The 14,698-nt window shown below is 39.5% G+C and overlaps 2 protein-coding genes across 8 annotated transcripts; one reads left to right on the plus strand and one right to left on the minus strand.

The window, feature by feature from the left end:
* Positions 1–632: 632 nt before the first annotated feature.
* LOC112197727 (protein ASPARTIC PROTEASE IN GUARD CELL 2) lies at positions 633–2,500 on the plus strand. The gene has a single exon (XM_024338531.2). The coding sequence runs from the start codon at positions 787–789 to the stop codon at positions 2,242–2,244; it is 1,458 nt and encodes a 485-aa protein (XP_024194299.1). The 5' UTR covers positions 633–786; the 3' UTR covers positions 2,245–2,500.
* A 1,246-nt stretch (positions 2,501–3,746) lies between these two features.
* Positions 3,747–11,339, minus strand: LOC112197065 (helicase-like transcription factor CHR28). 7 transcript variants are annotated; one of them, XM_024337598.2, is made up of 14 exons: positions 11,193–11,279; positions 10,937–10,984; positions 10,316–10,528; positions 10,030–10,228; positions 9,746–9,936; positions 9,389–9,667; positions 8,629–8,700; positions 8,469–8,546; positions 7,459–8,359; positions 6,890–7,020; positions 5,974–6,195; positions 5,176–5,754; positions 4,671–4,880; positions 3,747–4,189 (listed from the first exon to the last, which is right to left on the minus strand). In XM_024337598.2, the coding sequence occupies exons 3-14, from the start codon at positions 10,424–10,426 to the stop codon at positions 4,085–4,087; spliced, it is 3,078 nt and encodes a 1,025-aa protein (XP_024193366.1). In that variant the 5' UTR covers positions 10,427–10,528; positions 10,937–10,984; positions 11,193–11,279; the 3' UTR covers positions 3,747–4,084. The 7 variants fall into 7 exon arrangements, with proteins under 7 accessions (XP_024193366.1, XP_024193362.1, XP_024193363.1 ...); XM_024337594.2 differs by having other exon boundaries at positions 10,316–10,663; XM_024337595.2 differs by having other exon boundaries at positions 10,316–10,668.
* Positions 11,340–14,698: the final 3,359 nt, after the last annotated feature.

Below are 14,698 nucleotides of genomic sequence, written 5' to 3' on the forward strand. Positions count from 1 at the left end.
GAAGAAATAAAAGAATAGTGCTAGCCAAGCAGACTCCAGGCCGATCGAAAAGAACCACTTTAGCCTTCATATTCAAAAGCCTAGAGGTACGTTCTCCTATTAAAAATGACCCTTTTAGCAACCATACGAGGCTCGATCCTCGTTCACATTAATTATTAGGTTTACTCCTTCCACGACTATAAAGAGGAAAACAATAGTTGTCAAGAGGAAAGTCCAGACCAACTCTTATAGGAAAGAGCTGGATAACTAGTTACAGCCTAAACCCTAAGAGGGTTCATTTGGCCGGCAACTGTTTTTCTAGGAAGTGTATTTGCTCGATAACATTTCAGCTATAAGAGCGTCTTTTGGATCGGAAGTGGATAATTAGCATACTAGTGTAATTCGTTAAAAAGCAGTTGAAAATAAGAAGTACTTATAGAAACACTTTCAGCGCAATATTAGACTAGGAAAATAAAAAAACACTTAATTTGAAAGCAACCTGACAAACAAGCCCTTGATTGAGAGGAAATTTCGCATTCATCAATCCGAAAACAAAGACAAAAACATGAGGACAGGCTAGTGATGAATTATTATTCCAAAACCCCTTCCTTTCACCTTTTCCCCTCCATAATACCTTTATATATTCCCCTAAACCGAAACCGAAACCAAATTCTAAATCCCACCCCACACTTAATTCCAAACCTTACCCTCTGCAAACTCAAAAGTTTTTAGTAGCTAGGTTCCACTTTTCCATAATATTGAAGTGGGCGGCTACATTAATCCAAAAACCATTGCACCTGGGAAGCCATGGAGGGGATACTATTACTCTGCGTGGCTCTAGTCATAATTACAGGTTTCGGTATTAGCGGCACCGCCACCACCATCACCACTTACCCCGATTTCCAAGAGTTGCACGTCAAACAAACAATCGCTTCTGCTTCTGCTGCCACCAAGCTATACAAGGAAGAAGATGATGATGGTGGTAGCGAAAGCGGAGGAGCAAGATGGAAGGTGAAGGTGGTTCATAGAGATAAGATATTCCCGCAAGCGCCATACAACAAGAGCAGCGGCAGCAATTCACATCATCATCATCTGTTTCATGCACGCATCAACAGAGACGTGAAAAGGGTTGATAGCCTTATGCGTCGCCTCGGAAATAGTAAACTAGTCGTCAATTCCGCCACGGACTTTGGAACGGAGGTGGTTTCGGGGATGGCGCAAGGCAGCGGTGAATACTTTGTTAGGATCGGCGTTGGCAGCCCTCCCAGAAGCCAATACGTGGTCATTGACTCCGGCAGCGATATTGTGTGGGTCCAGTGTCAACCTTGTAGCCAGTGTTATCAGCAGTCCGACCCGATCTTCGACCCGGCACACTCTGCTTCTTACTCCGGCGTGTCTTGCACCTCCACCGTGTGTGGCCGCCTCCAGAACCCGGGCTGCCACGCAGGTCGGTGCCGGTACGAGGCTTCCTACGGCGACGGCTCCTACACGCAGGGCACTCTCGCCCTCGAAACAGTCACCTTCGGCCGCGCTCTCATCCGCAACGTGGCCATCGGCTGCGGCCACATGAACCGGGGCATGTTCGTCGGAGCCGCAGGTCTTTTGGGCCTCGGGAGTGGGCCCATGTCATTCGTCGGCCAGCTGGGCGGCCAGACTGGCGGTGCATTTTCCTACTGCTTGGTCAGCCGGGGTGACGTCGGCGACTCCACCACCGGCTCACTCGAGTTCGGGCGTGCCGCGATGCCCGTGGGTGCTGCGTGGGTCCCTCTGATCCGGAACCAACGGGCCCCGAGTTTCTACTACGTTGGCCTCGCGGGCCTTGGTGTCGGAGGCATGCGGGTCCCAATATCCGAAGACGTGTTCCGGCAGACGGAGCTCGGTGACGGAGGCGTTGTTATGGACACCGGAACGGCCGTCACCAGGTTCCCGACGTTGGCTTATCAGGCATTCCGCGACGCGTTTCTTCAGCAAACCGCAAACCTCCCTCGGGTCTCCGGAGTCTCCATCTTTGACACGTGTTATGACCTGAACGGCTTTGTGTCGGTTCGGGTACCGACCGTTTCCTTTTATTTCTCGGGCGGGCCCATCCTGACCCTTCCGGCAAGGAACTTTCTGATTCCGGTGGATGACAAGGGTACGTTTTGTTTGGCATTTGCTCCTTCCGCTGCGGGGCTTTCCATAATAGGGAATATTCAGCAAGAGGGCATTCAAATCTCATTTGATGGAGCTAATGGTTTTGTAGGATTTGGACCCAATGTCTGCTAGCTAGCTCCTACTTATTTTCTAAACTTCAATCTTGGATGATCATATATTTATATATGTATGCTAAACTAGTATAATTAATCGACTAGCTAGATATTACAAATTCATATGCATGAATTTTGGTAGCTTAATTAGGTAGTTAATGTTCATATGTATTAATAGCTGATGCATATCTAGTATCAAACCGCCAACGACCGGCGAGCAAATAAAACGTTCATCAATGTAATGTGAATCATGTGGCTTTTGGCTCTTCACTTTTCACTTTGACTAATTAGCTGGATCAAGATGATGAATGTGCAAAAATATTCGGTTTATTACTTTATCATGCATGCTCATGATTTTCCTCAGATCAAGAAAAACGCAAAGCAAAGTCTCTTATTAAAAAAAAAAAGGATGATGTAAAAGGCTCAAACATTCCCAAAAGAAAATTGAAGACGGTCAAAAGATTTCTTTGCTGTGATAAGGTCCGTCATAAACACATAAACGTTCTAAGCATGCTAACGAAGATGGATCCAAGAGAGCCCTTTACATTTACTAGAGGCTATTTCTTGGCGGAAAGCCAGTCTCCCGATGACCCTGCACAACCCTAAACCCTCGTTTTATTGTCTCTCAGTCGTATATATTGAATCACGACTCCAGGCAAAGCTGCAGTAGTGGTGTGGTGTTCGAATCATGATCATGAGCTAAGGGAGCCACCACCGTTTTGGACATGTGAAGCAATCAATCAACACTTCTTTTGGTGTTACCCTAGTTGGAGTGCATTCAAGCAATGGCTTTTACAAAGGCATTGCCTTTTTCGTCTTTAGCACCATCTGTGATCAAATAAGGTCACTTTTTGGACCCTTTTTCAAATTCCGGAAATTAGCAAGAAAATTACTACTTTGTATTTCGACTTGGAGAAAAATATACTATTGATGTTGATTTACTGGGTCCCTGGCTTAGATCACTTTGTATAATAGGTCCACACAGGTCAGAATTTGTTGGTCCAAAGTAAAGGAATCTGTAAAAGCAATATCATTGACTGATTGTGAGCTTACTCAGAAATTAGTATCGGGTGGAATATACATACAATTTTTTTTTTTTTTTTATCAAATAATTGTATTTATACGGAAGAAGTTATAAGTAGTACCTCTAGAGGTTAATGCTCTCAATGGTGAACCGACCATTTGATATAAATAATACAAGCATGGCCACTTACAGACCACTTATAAGTTATATAACAAAGGGTCTGAACATAACTTCCTAATAGAGCTATTAGATCTACGACACCATGAGGCAAGAAAGACGGTCACACCAACCAAAACGACTCAAAATCCAACTAAGTGACAACATCATTGGTAAAGAAATGTCGGCATACCAACAGTGTTCAGCCGGGAGAGAGAACTCTATTTGTGTTTTTCGCTAGGGGCGTTCTATGTGTTTTTCGCTAGGCGCGTTACCCGCTTAACCAGAGCCATTGCTCACAAGTCGCACCCAATAAATCGAAATAGATGCAAACAATTAAATTAACTGATAAGGAGCATTATTCTATATATTCACAAAGATGAAGGGAACGGCAATTACATAATCATCTTGTGTACAATAAATATGGATTAGAATATTTACAGCCGCCCAATGCTTGCTATCCCAGCAGTTGGTGGGAACAAAATGCCTTGTTTCGCCTAGCAAGTCAAAAATTGATGCAGGTTATCACGCAAATCTAGCTACACCCAGTCCCTTCCATGAGGAGCTCTGCCTCTACTTTCACATATTTAAACTACGAAATTTGCTTCTAGACAAGGCTTTGAGCAAGCACAAAAAATACTAAAGCTACAAACACGAAAGTGAATGCCCTGGTTGTGTTCTAGACCATAAATAGGTATCTGAGATCCTCAACTGTCAGACGAGCTGCAGAGCCCCCACTATTGTCTTCACCAAAAGCAGATGCAACCATTTTTCTCTTCTCATCCTGCAAAAACAAAGCATAAAGACAAGTTTTCATTCTGAAATAGAAGGACAATTGGTCAAATCACTTTGTATGTTAGGACTTGGGAGTATGAACATATCCCCCTTAATGTTAGGATGACATTTAACAATAATAATTTAGATCCTTTTGAGTTCATTTGACTCCACGCTAAATTTCATTTGTCTTCATCATTTTTCCCTCATCATATTTCTACCTCTCCTCTATACATCCAATGCACTTGTACTTTTTAGTGAATCATTTTCTATTTGAACTAACACAAAACTAGACATTATAGAAGTTGATAGCAAAGGATATAAGAAAAACAATCAACAATTTGTTAGTCCTGGAATTCAATTTTGACACTAGACAGAGAAATACAATCTTTTTTTGTATCTGATACGATTTTAAAGAGCTCACAAGAGAAGCGAAAGAAAAAAGAGAGAGATCAATTCTGGGTGGCACGACTAGTAAGTAAATATCATACCTGTAGAGCTAATATCCTGTCCTCTACTGTATCCTTAATAGTAAGTCGAGTTACAGTAACAGGCCGGGTTTGTCCAATTCTATGTGCCCTATCAACAGCTTGATCCTCAGTTGTTGGATTCCACCAAAGATCCAAAAGGATAACATGACATGCAGCAACCATGTTTAGACCAAGGTTTCCTGCCTTTAGTGACATAAGCATAACAGTGACCTGCAACAATTACGATCTTGAACTTAGTTGCCAGATTGAGGCAGTAAAGAAGTTAATCATTAAGTGCTAAAAAAATTTCTCATAACAAAGTAGTACAGTTTACACACATTCAGTCAAGTGATATTCCAATAATCTCAGATCCATGGATTGGCATTCATAAAATACTAAAAGTAGCATAATTAGGTTCAGATTTCTAACTTGCCCATTTAAGAATAAGAAAAAGAATGATGATGGGAAGGAAAACATTTAACCAGTCATGAACTATTTCAGCAATTATCAAGGTAACGACCAAAACCTCAGGATCAGTGTTGAATTCTTTGACAGCCCTGTCTCTTGATGTCAGAGTCATTGTACCATCAAGCCTTCTGTATTGTATACAGTACTCGTTCATTGCATTCTCAACTAAATCCAACATCTTAGTCCATTGGGAGAAAATGATTGCTTTAATTGGTCCATCATTTGGCGAGTTTGAAACTACGGTTGTGCGCTTTACAACATTGATGTCTGAATATGGGTTTTCATTTTCAAAAGAAGAGTCTCTATTGCATCCTGTAGAATTATATTGCTCCAAATTTGGGCTGTTTAACCTGCAGTGTGACTGTATTATCTCAATAACAGCTCTGACTTTAGATGAAGTGTACTCATTCTGTACCACTACTGGTTTCTCAATCAACTGAGAATTCGTTGAACCACCATCAAGATCCTTAGAGAGGCAACTTATTAGAGTGGATTCGGAGAAAACCACATCAGGACCGACTTGTTTTTTGCATTCAATTGCAGGGCACATACTGTCATCACCAGTCATATTTTCTGACACACACTGATGGCAGAAAACATGGCCACACATGGTAACAACAGGGTTCTCAAGTACATCCTGCCAAGATCATCAAATACCAGAAGAATTAGATAGGACCCCCACATTCCCACACTTTTCTTTTACTATTCTGACATTGCAAAGAGAGTAGCAAAGGAAAGCAACTGTTTAAAGTTGAAGCATTGTCGTCTAAAGACTTTTTACTGAAATCAATACATTTGCATCTATCTCTAGTTTAAGTAGTAATATCCAGCAAGGAAAAGTTTCAAGAAAGCTCACATTGCATACACGACAAATGGCCTCGGAACTTTCCAGGGCATTCAATAGATTGATAAGCATCTCTCTAGAAAGTGTACTTGCCATAGCCACAGAATCTTTCCCAACGCAGTCAGTGTCATATCCTTTAACAAGTAGAGGGTGATCACAAGCCTGCCGAAGGCGCAAAAGCATCAAAAGAATATTTGCATAGTTTTGATTTACTGTGCCAGCAGCAGCATATGCCTGCAAGAAACAATAGAGTTCAGCATCAGAATATCTATAAAACAGCAAAGAATCTTCAACAGGACCGGGGTTGGTTATAACATGGAATTACAACTGTAACATTTCTCAATAGATATATCAACACAATTCGCAACAGGTATTTCAGACTTTTTACTGGCAGATTTAAATTATATGAAAGAAAAAAGGGGACATTATTTACTTCCGTTCTGTCCTACTTCAATAATAATAAATAGATGCCAATGCTGTACCATACATATGTCTTGATGAAAGTCTTGAACTAGTTGACACAAAACTTATACAAATGAGGTTACTATCAGTTGCAAAAGGTGTCTGACCAATAATATTTCAGTTAGAGCATCTGCTTACTGGTCATTTCTACAACATCACTTGTACCGTACGAAAAAAAATAATAATAATAATAATTAAAAAAAAAAAAAAAGAAGCTAAAATCTGTTGTCCCAAACATTCCTTTTAACCTAATTATTCTTGATTTTGAGAGTATCTTGTTCTGAGGTGATACATGGTTTTGCTTTTCAGCTATTGTTATTGTCCACTTTCAACAAGTCACTGGATAATCTATCAAAGAGAAACAAAAACTTCATCTTCTCTCTTCAGCAGACAACACAGAAAAAATCAGATGGATAGTCAGATTCCACCACCTCAAGCAGAATAAATAAAATAAAAGGCAATGCACCTTGAATTGAGAGCGTGAATCAGCTTCTAATTTGGTATAGAAGGCCCTCTCCTCAGACGAGAACTCCACTTTACTCAGGTTAATTGTTTTTGGTGGTAAATTAATTATAGGTTGCCCATCAATCATTGTTCCTGCAAAAAAAGAAATGATGATCAACACGAAAGAGTTCAACGAAAGATAAAGTACACAAGCACATTCACATTCACATTCTTTCACAGCATTACAGCAATAACATTACAATTTATAAAGAGATCTTAAACCTATAGCTGGGGAGGGAAAAAAAAAGGCAGAGAGAGAGAGAGAGAGAGAGAGGGTAATGGCATGAAGGAAGGGAACAAGATCCTCTTTCTCAATATTGTATTCCAAGATCTAACAGGTAGGGATCACCTACTTCAACAAGGGAAGTCACATATACCCAAAGAGACAAACAAATTGGAGAGTCATGTTATATCATACACATTAGTGGGTAATATTGGAAAGCATCCATCCATTCTTATAATGAACATGTTAAAAAGCAGAAATAATTACCAACTATCCAGTAAACCAAATAACAAGGACAAAGCATTCACCTTTTGTCCGGCGCAGCATAATAGCTCTCAGAACAGCTTGGAGCTTCTTGTAACCTTGGAGTGAATTTCTGGATATTGGAACCTTAATGGTAGTGTAAAATGATTTATACACAGCGTAAGGATCATATTTCAGAAATCTGAAGTAACTGTATAAATCATCAATTGCATTTTGTATTGGTGTACCAGATAGACACCATCTTCTTTTGGCTCGAAGGCTACAGCAGGCCCTAGCCACTTGAGTTCTGTGATTCTTAATGGTTTGCGCTTCATCTAGTATCACCCTAAACCAACCGACCCTTGCAAGTGGCCCAGAACCACAGTCAAAAGGGGAAGTGTCAAATCCTTTCCTACCTTTCTTTCCCTTCTTACTAACAATAGAAGCCTTTTTCCTCTTCTTGTTGACAGAAAAATCAGAAGATAATCCATACTTTTCCACATTTTTTTCATCCCCTTCATCCTCATCAACTAAAGGTTGTTTTGGGACTTCATTAGTTACAATAGCATATGTAGTGAGAACCACATCATAGCCAGCAAGCTCTTCGGGATTCCTTGTTCTGCTGCCTCCATGATAAACAAGTACAGACAATTTTGCTTCCTCTGCAACCTTCTCATCCAGCTCCCTAGCCCACTGTCGAAGAACACTTGCTGGACAAACCACCAATGTACCAGCTGCTGGCCTCTTCTTTTTGAATGGCTGTGCAGAGGTACTAGCTTCTGGAGTTGATTTAAGATCAGATTCTTCAGTGTTGTTGACTTTATCCAAATCGCAACCACCATGGTCCTCATCATCATCCAAATTCAAAGCTTCAGTTTTATTGTCCAAGTGTTCAGGTTTTGACTTCGATTGCAAAGACCTCTGCATTTGTATAAGTGCAATCATTGAGATTGTCTTACCAAGGCCCTGTAAGAGAAGAGCATTAAGAATCCAAGTGAACTTACAAAATAAATTTTGTATCCAAGTTTCAAAGGATAGGCAAGAGCTACAGGTCATAAGAATATTCTTGAGAAACCTGATCATCAGCTAAGATTCCACCTAGACAATGCAAGCTTCTGGTTTCCTTCTGAAGCATCCATGCCAAAGCAATTTTCTGTGAAGTAGAACTGATTTAAGTTCAAAAACATGCAAGGTGAAAAATGACGGAACCAATTCTAATAAACAAAGAGGAACACCTGATGTCGTAGAAGAGAGACCGACAAAAGACCATCAGGTAAAGTAGCTTCAAGTTTTGGTTGATTAAGTTCCTGCAAAACCAAACTTCTTTAGGACTTCAAATAATATCATAGGCGTGCAGCTCAAGGGAAATGTTATTAGCACTCCGAGGAAGTCAATTAGCACTACTCTGATCTCACTCTGTGAATGTCTAGAAATAATAAAAGATTAACTATGCAGTGCAGGATGACTTCCTGGGGAGCCAATAACAGCTCCCCAATCGAGCATGTACATTTTACATAATTAGAGCAGACCATGTCCATCAATAGAGCCCACAACCAGCTCTGGCCTTATCTTAGCCAGCAAAATGAAGATCTCTAATCACAAACGAGCCATTAAACCACTAAGTCACTTATGATAGCGTAGATTACAAAATAGTCGAATTAAGAGCATCTCCATCAAGCTCCCTAAATGAGCTTCTAAGTAAAATATTAGGGAAAAGTTAAAAAAATCTGCTCCAGTCATGCTCCTAATATATATCAAAACCTCTTGAAGCTCCTATATCTGAGAAGAGATGGCTACTGGTGAAATAATCAATGTGTTATTCTGTGTTTCATATTCAATATGCCAAATAATTATTTTGGTATATAATTGCTGATTTAAAGTAACGAATTAAAAATATTTATAACTCCCTAAAACAACATTGCAATCATCTTTAAAAAAAAAGAGAGAAGCACGCATGATTGGAGATGCTTTAATCTATTGAAAAGCAAGAGATACCTCTAGTGCCGCTTGATATATCAGCCTCTCGTCACTGTCAGCAACCCTTTCTTCACCTATTCCCGGAAGGTATTGAGGCTCACTTGAACTAGGAAATTGGGAGTTAGACGATGACTTTACAAATGGAGGCATTCTATCATACATATGTTCATCATTCCCCCTGATTGAATGGTCTCTCATAAAACCCTTGTTGGTGATATCACGGAACTGATTGTGGGCCCTGTTATCTACTGCAGGGTTTAGAGCCTGCATAGATAATGGAAGGGTCCTCTTTAGGGCCTGTCGAAGTGAAATATTATTAGTATCTGTAACATAAATATTAGCAATTCAAGAATTGACGTTTTGACGCTGACCCACATTTCCATTTTGAGAGAAATACGTAGAACTATCTGCTCGGGCAACCTGTCGATTTGACGCTCTTATGTCACCACTTGAACTGGGATGAAACTTATCTAACACTTGTCTGTGGTGATTATAATTAGGAGATATTCCATTAGAAGTATGTGCTCTTCTAGGAGAAGGCACCTTTCTAGACTTGTCAGCATAGTCTGCAAAATTGATCGATCATGTCATATGATTTATGGTTAATACAAATCAATTTAAACATGGGAAGGCTCTACAAACACAAAACCCAAGCTAACCTTTACTCCTTGAATTTGAACCAGAAGCAGATGCAGAAAATGAAGGTGGAAGAGTTCTTCTACCAACAGGCTCTATCTCTTCTAAATCACTGTCAGATGAACTAAGATCTATATACGCCGTTTGAGACATGAAGGTTGAAAGTTGATGCTCCCTTTCTTTAACCAGTTTAGAAAGATAGTTTCTTGATTGTAAGGCAGTCTGGAATTGAAAAAGTATTGTCAACATCTCATTGGGCAGCTCCATAATCATAGGATGTAAAAATGTAATGTATATAAACAAACTCACCACATCTGTGCAATGCTTCGATATTAAACTGCCAATCCATCCACGTAAGAAAGAGCAGCATCTCCAAGTGGACTGAAACAAATCATGAAGGTGATCCACATCACCAAACATCTAACCAAACCACATCCCCCTCCTCCTCTGGAAACAGCAGATTAAGGTGTAGGTGCAAACTTGATTTTGGAACCCTGGTACAGGGGAAATAAAATAATAGGGCTGCACAACAATCGATGCGAGTTACTTTATCTAGTTTCCTTGTGTGAAATGATAGCCTTGATGATGGTTATATGCAAAGTGCCAAAATACTGACTCGTACTAATGCAAGAGCTGTTGGATCAAATCCTAGGAAGCCTATCCTACAAATAAACTTGATATAATAAGGTATCACAGAAAGCAAGTCTAAAGAGGAAGAGATCAATTATCACAGTTCCAAAGACATTCAGCATTAAGCATAAGATAAATTAAGTTGTTCTGTTTTCGCATTTATCTCAGAACTACTGGTAAATCAAAGGCTAACACTTTATATTAAGGAAGTAACTTGTCAAATCGCATTACTACACCTACTTAACGATGGAACGACCCACTTGATCCTTTCACGATTTTTCTTAAAACTACACTCAATACCTTCAAGAATTCAACGATTGCTACAAAATTTGTAGACATATATTGTAACTGGGAAGAAAATAAAGGTTAGACCCAGAAGAGAATGATGAATTGCAAAAATAGAGCATGGAATCGGTGACGGTGACCCTAAAAAAAAAAAAAATACAAAGTCATCGGTGAAGACGAAGACTCTTGGGTTGAATACAAAGCTCGCGATACTGAACCCAAGTTTGAAACTTTAACATCGAAACTGTAAAATGCAAAACGAAAAGCGTACCTGCGAAGCTGTAATGTCCGATTATCTCTCCTAACTGTTTATAGGGTTTTTGCTGGGAAGAGAGAGACTCAGAGCCAGGTATCCAACGGTGGCGTTTACAACGATGGAACAGATCTTCTAGTACGAGACTAACACTATAAATTTTTCTTTTTCTTTTCTTTTTTTTTTTTTTTTTTTTTTTTTTTTTGTTAAAAAACTGCAAAGTATTTTGAATTCTCAATTTCTGCTAAAAATGTCTCAAAAAAAAAATTGTATATATACCTCAAAAAAATGCTTTCGCCAAGTTTATTAAAATTAAAATGAATTTTAACAATTTTTTTATCGATTTTATTCAATTTTTACTTTTTTTTTTTTTTTTGAAATAGAAGTTGAATTCATTAAATCAACAGTCAAATGCTAAAGTCCACTATAACTTACATAAGCAAAACTCGACAAAAAATCCGAACTAAATTATCTAAGCTAAACCAGATCATTAAAATCTCTAAGACGCTCGCTTTTATGCTTGTCACTAGAAGACGACCTATTCTTACTACCAATAGGTAGCCCTCTCTTTCTCTTCATACTACCAGAATTAGCCTCTGCCTGCAGTACCAGGTCTAAGCCAAGGTTTTCATAATCCAGAATGAGGTTTCTCTTGCCTACAGCCATACCAACTTTAACTTCTTAAGGGATATAGTCAAGCCATCTTCGCGACCTCGACTTTTGCCAGTTAGTCGCTCCGAAGTTCCAACTGTTTCATGAAGGTCATGCACCGCCACCTGCTGCTTCTGCTTCGGAAACAAGACACCCAATGAGGGCTCACCAGCTGGACCAGGGACTGGAGACCGAAACACCAACGAAGGGCACGGGGTAGAAACCCTAGCCCTCATACCAGTATTGACCCCGCTGTTGCTAGCAGTGATAGAAGTTGACCCACATGTATTCCTATGCACCAGCACGCCACCACTACACGCCTCTGATACCATAGACTGGGACCCAGAACAGTCCATCCAGCACCGTCATCATCCTCATCCAGCACCGGCCTTGAGCATGACAGTCCCACATAAGTTACAAGACCACAGTTTGAGCACTGCCCAAACAGTTTGTCATACTGAAAAATGCATCGAAACTCAACCTCATCCTCCACCAAATACCATCGCTTGAATGGCAAAGGCTTGTTAAGCGGAATTTCAACCATAATCCGGAGCTTCCCGACCTTCTTGGCATTTTTATCGATATCTTGGAAGTCCCTTAATGTGTATCCTATCATAGTCATGACTCGTTCAGATCAGAACGCCGGCGGGATCCCCTGAAGGGTAATCCAATACGACGCCATAGTCAAGGTAACTTTTTTAACCGGCATGATGCCATCATACCAAACCAACGCGACCGGAGCATGGTTATAACCCCATGGCATACCTCGCCAGATCCGAACCCTATAAGCAGGATCCGACAGCGTGAAGAGCACCCTCTGCTCCTCCACTTTCTCCACCTGCAACGCTCCATTAATCCTCCAAGCGTTGCGAAACACCCCTATGAATGACTTGATGTTGAAATCACGGGCTGTGAGAAGTTTGCCCACGAAGAACACATTTGCTTGTCTCAAACCCTGGCCTTGTGTTGGGCGCAAATCGATCTACCTCTTGCCTTCAGCAATAGCAAGAGAGGAGGCTAGTCTAGCAGCGCCAAAAACTTGTTGTGAAATTTTAATTAAAACTCGCAAGCGCACGAATCGTCGTTAGTATAGTGTGCAAGTACGAGGTCGTTCCAACTAAGAATTGATAATCAATTTAAATCTAACTCAATTAATCAAAACACAAAAACACATAAACAATCAAACTAAAGAAGATATGGTTTTGAGGTTTTTGACAAAATAAATAATGTGAAAATTAAATAAACAAACAAATAATGATAAAACCTAAGGTTTCAGAATCAACCACTAACAATCCTATTTATGTTTCAATACAATTAACAGATTCTTTTGTTTCTCTAGATGATAATTCCCGTATCTAAGTCATTCTCAGATACTCTAGACCATAGTTTTCCTTAAGTGTATGATGCTCTCCCTCTCGGGTAAAGATTTTATATCCTAACCATGCAGTTTATCCTTCTCAGGTATAAATTTAACATGCAAGACTCATTACGCTTTAGAAAACAAGGGAATCAAGCAAACCATTAGTCTTTCTCAAGTAATAATGTAATTTACCACACTTAATCACAATAAGCTAATCAAATTATATTGCATCTCTGCTTTAAATTTGTCTTCCAATTACTATATGCAAAGCCCCAAGGTGATCAATCAAAGAACTTAAAACATAAAGCATCAATTCAAATAGTGATTAAGCATTCATCATAAAGAAACTATAAATCCATCAATAAAACATCAAAGTACATAAACAATCATGATAAAGCATCATCCTAACCCTAAAAAAGGTTTAACAAAAGATAACTAAGTAAAACATAGGAAAAACGTAAAAAGAATGGAAAGGGAAAAGAAGGGGAAAGATGGATGAGTTGTCTCCGCTCCTTAGGCGTCTACATTGTGCTCCGAGACTCTTCTAATGTAAATTCGTGCTCCCTTATATAGGGAAGATTTCTGCTCATCTTTGGCTTCATGTTTCCTTGTAAGACTTGGGTTTAGATTCCTTTCTACATTTGAAATGGGAAAACCTTGAAATATCTCCTGTAGAAGTAGGAATACATGCACTCTTTGAATTATCATCTGAATTAACTTCCTTGAAACATTAGGATTGACTATCTTGTGCCACGAAACTTGAGTTCTCCACGAATGGTTGTAAATTCCCGAGTAGGTTTCCTGTCCGACCTATCTTCACTCAAATAATCATAACTTTCTTCAGAAGTATCTAAATCAAGATCCGTCAAATTCTACAGAAATTAGACATCCGTAGCTTTCCATGCATATTAGGGTCATTGTCTGATTTGATCTGAGTAACTCCTAGTAATTCGGCGAAGTTGGGTGTTCTGCACAGACAAATTATGGGACGTGGTATTGCAATAACCTTTCAATCCTACTTAGCTCATTCTAGCTTCTTTTCTTATTTCTACGAAACAAACCTACAAAAACACTAAAACATGTAAATGAATCATAAATAAGGAGAACTAGACATAAAAACCAAGATTAAGAGGCATAGAAATATAGGAAAATATGAGCACATCACAGCCATGACATCAATAGAGCTCATCTTGTTGACAAGGAGAAGCAAAGAAATTGAAACCCTAACCCTAGTTTGAGAGAGAGAGAGAGTTGGCGGCTCTAACTTAGCATTAGAATTGTTTGTTTCCTGACTATTTGTTTAATTATGATCAACTTTTACCTCATGTCATAAGAACATCTTTAACAATACTAGCATAAGTTGTTTATTTAATTTTGGAGTTATTTAATTTCTAATCTCTTGCGCTTAATCAAAAAATGTGGGTGTGGTGGGTAGTATGCTTGTTTGAGGAGTATGCTAATGTAGTGTGCTTTATGTAATGGGTTCCCTATGCTATTGTAGTGTGCTCTATGT

This window comes from Rosa chinensis, chromosome 4, assembly GCF_002994745.2.
Source record: "Rosa chinensis cultivar Old Blush chromosome 4, RchiOBHm-V2, whole genome shotgun sequence".
Classification (NCBI taxonomy): Eukaryota; Viridiplantae; Streptophyta; class Magnoliopsida; order Rosales; family Rosaceae; genus Rosa; species Rosa chinensis.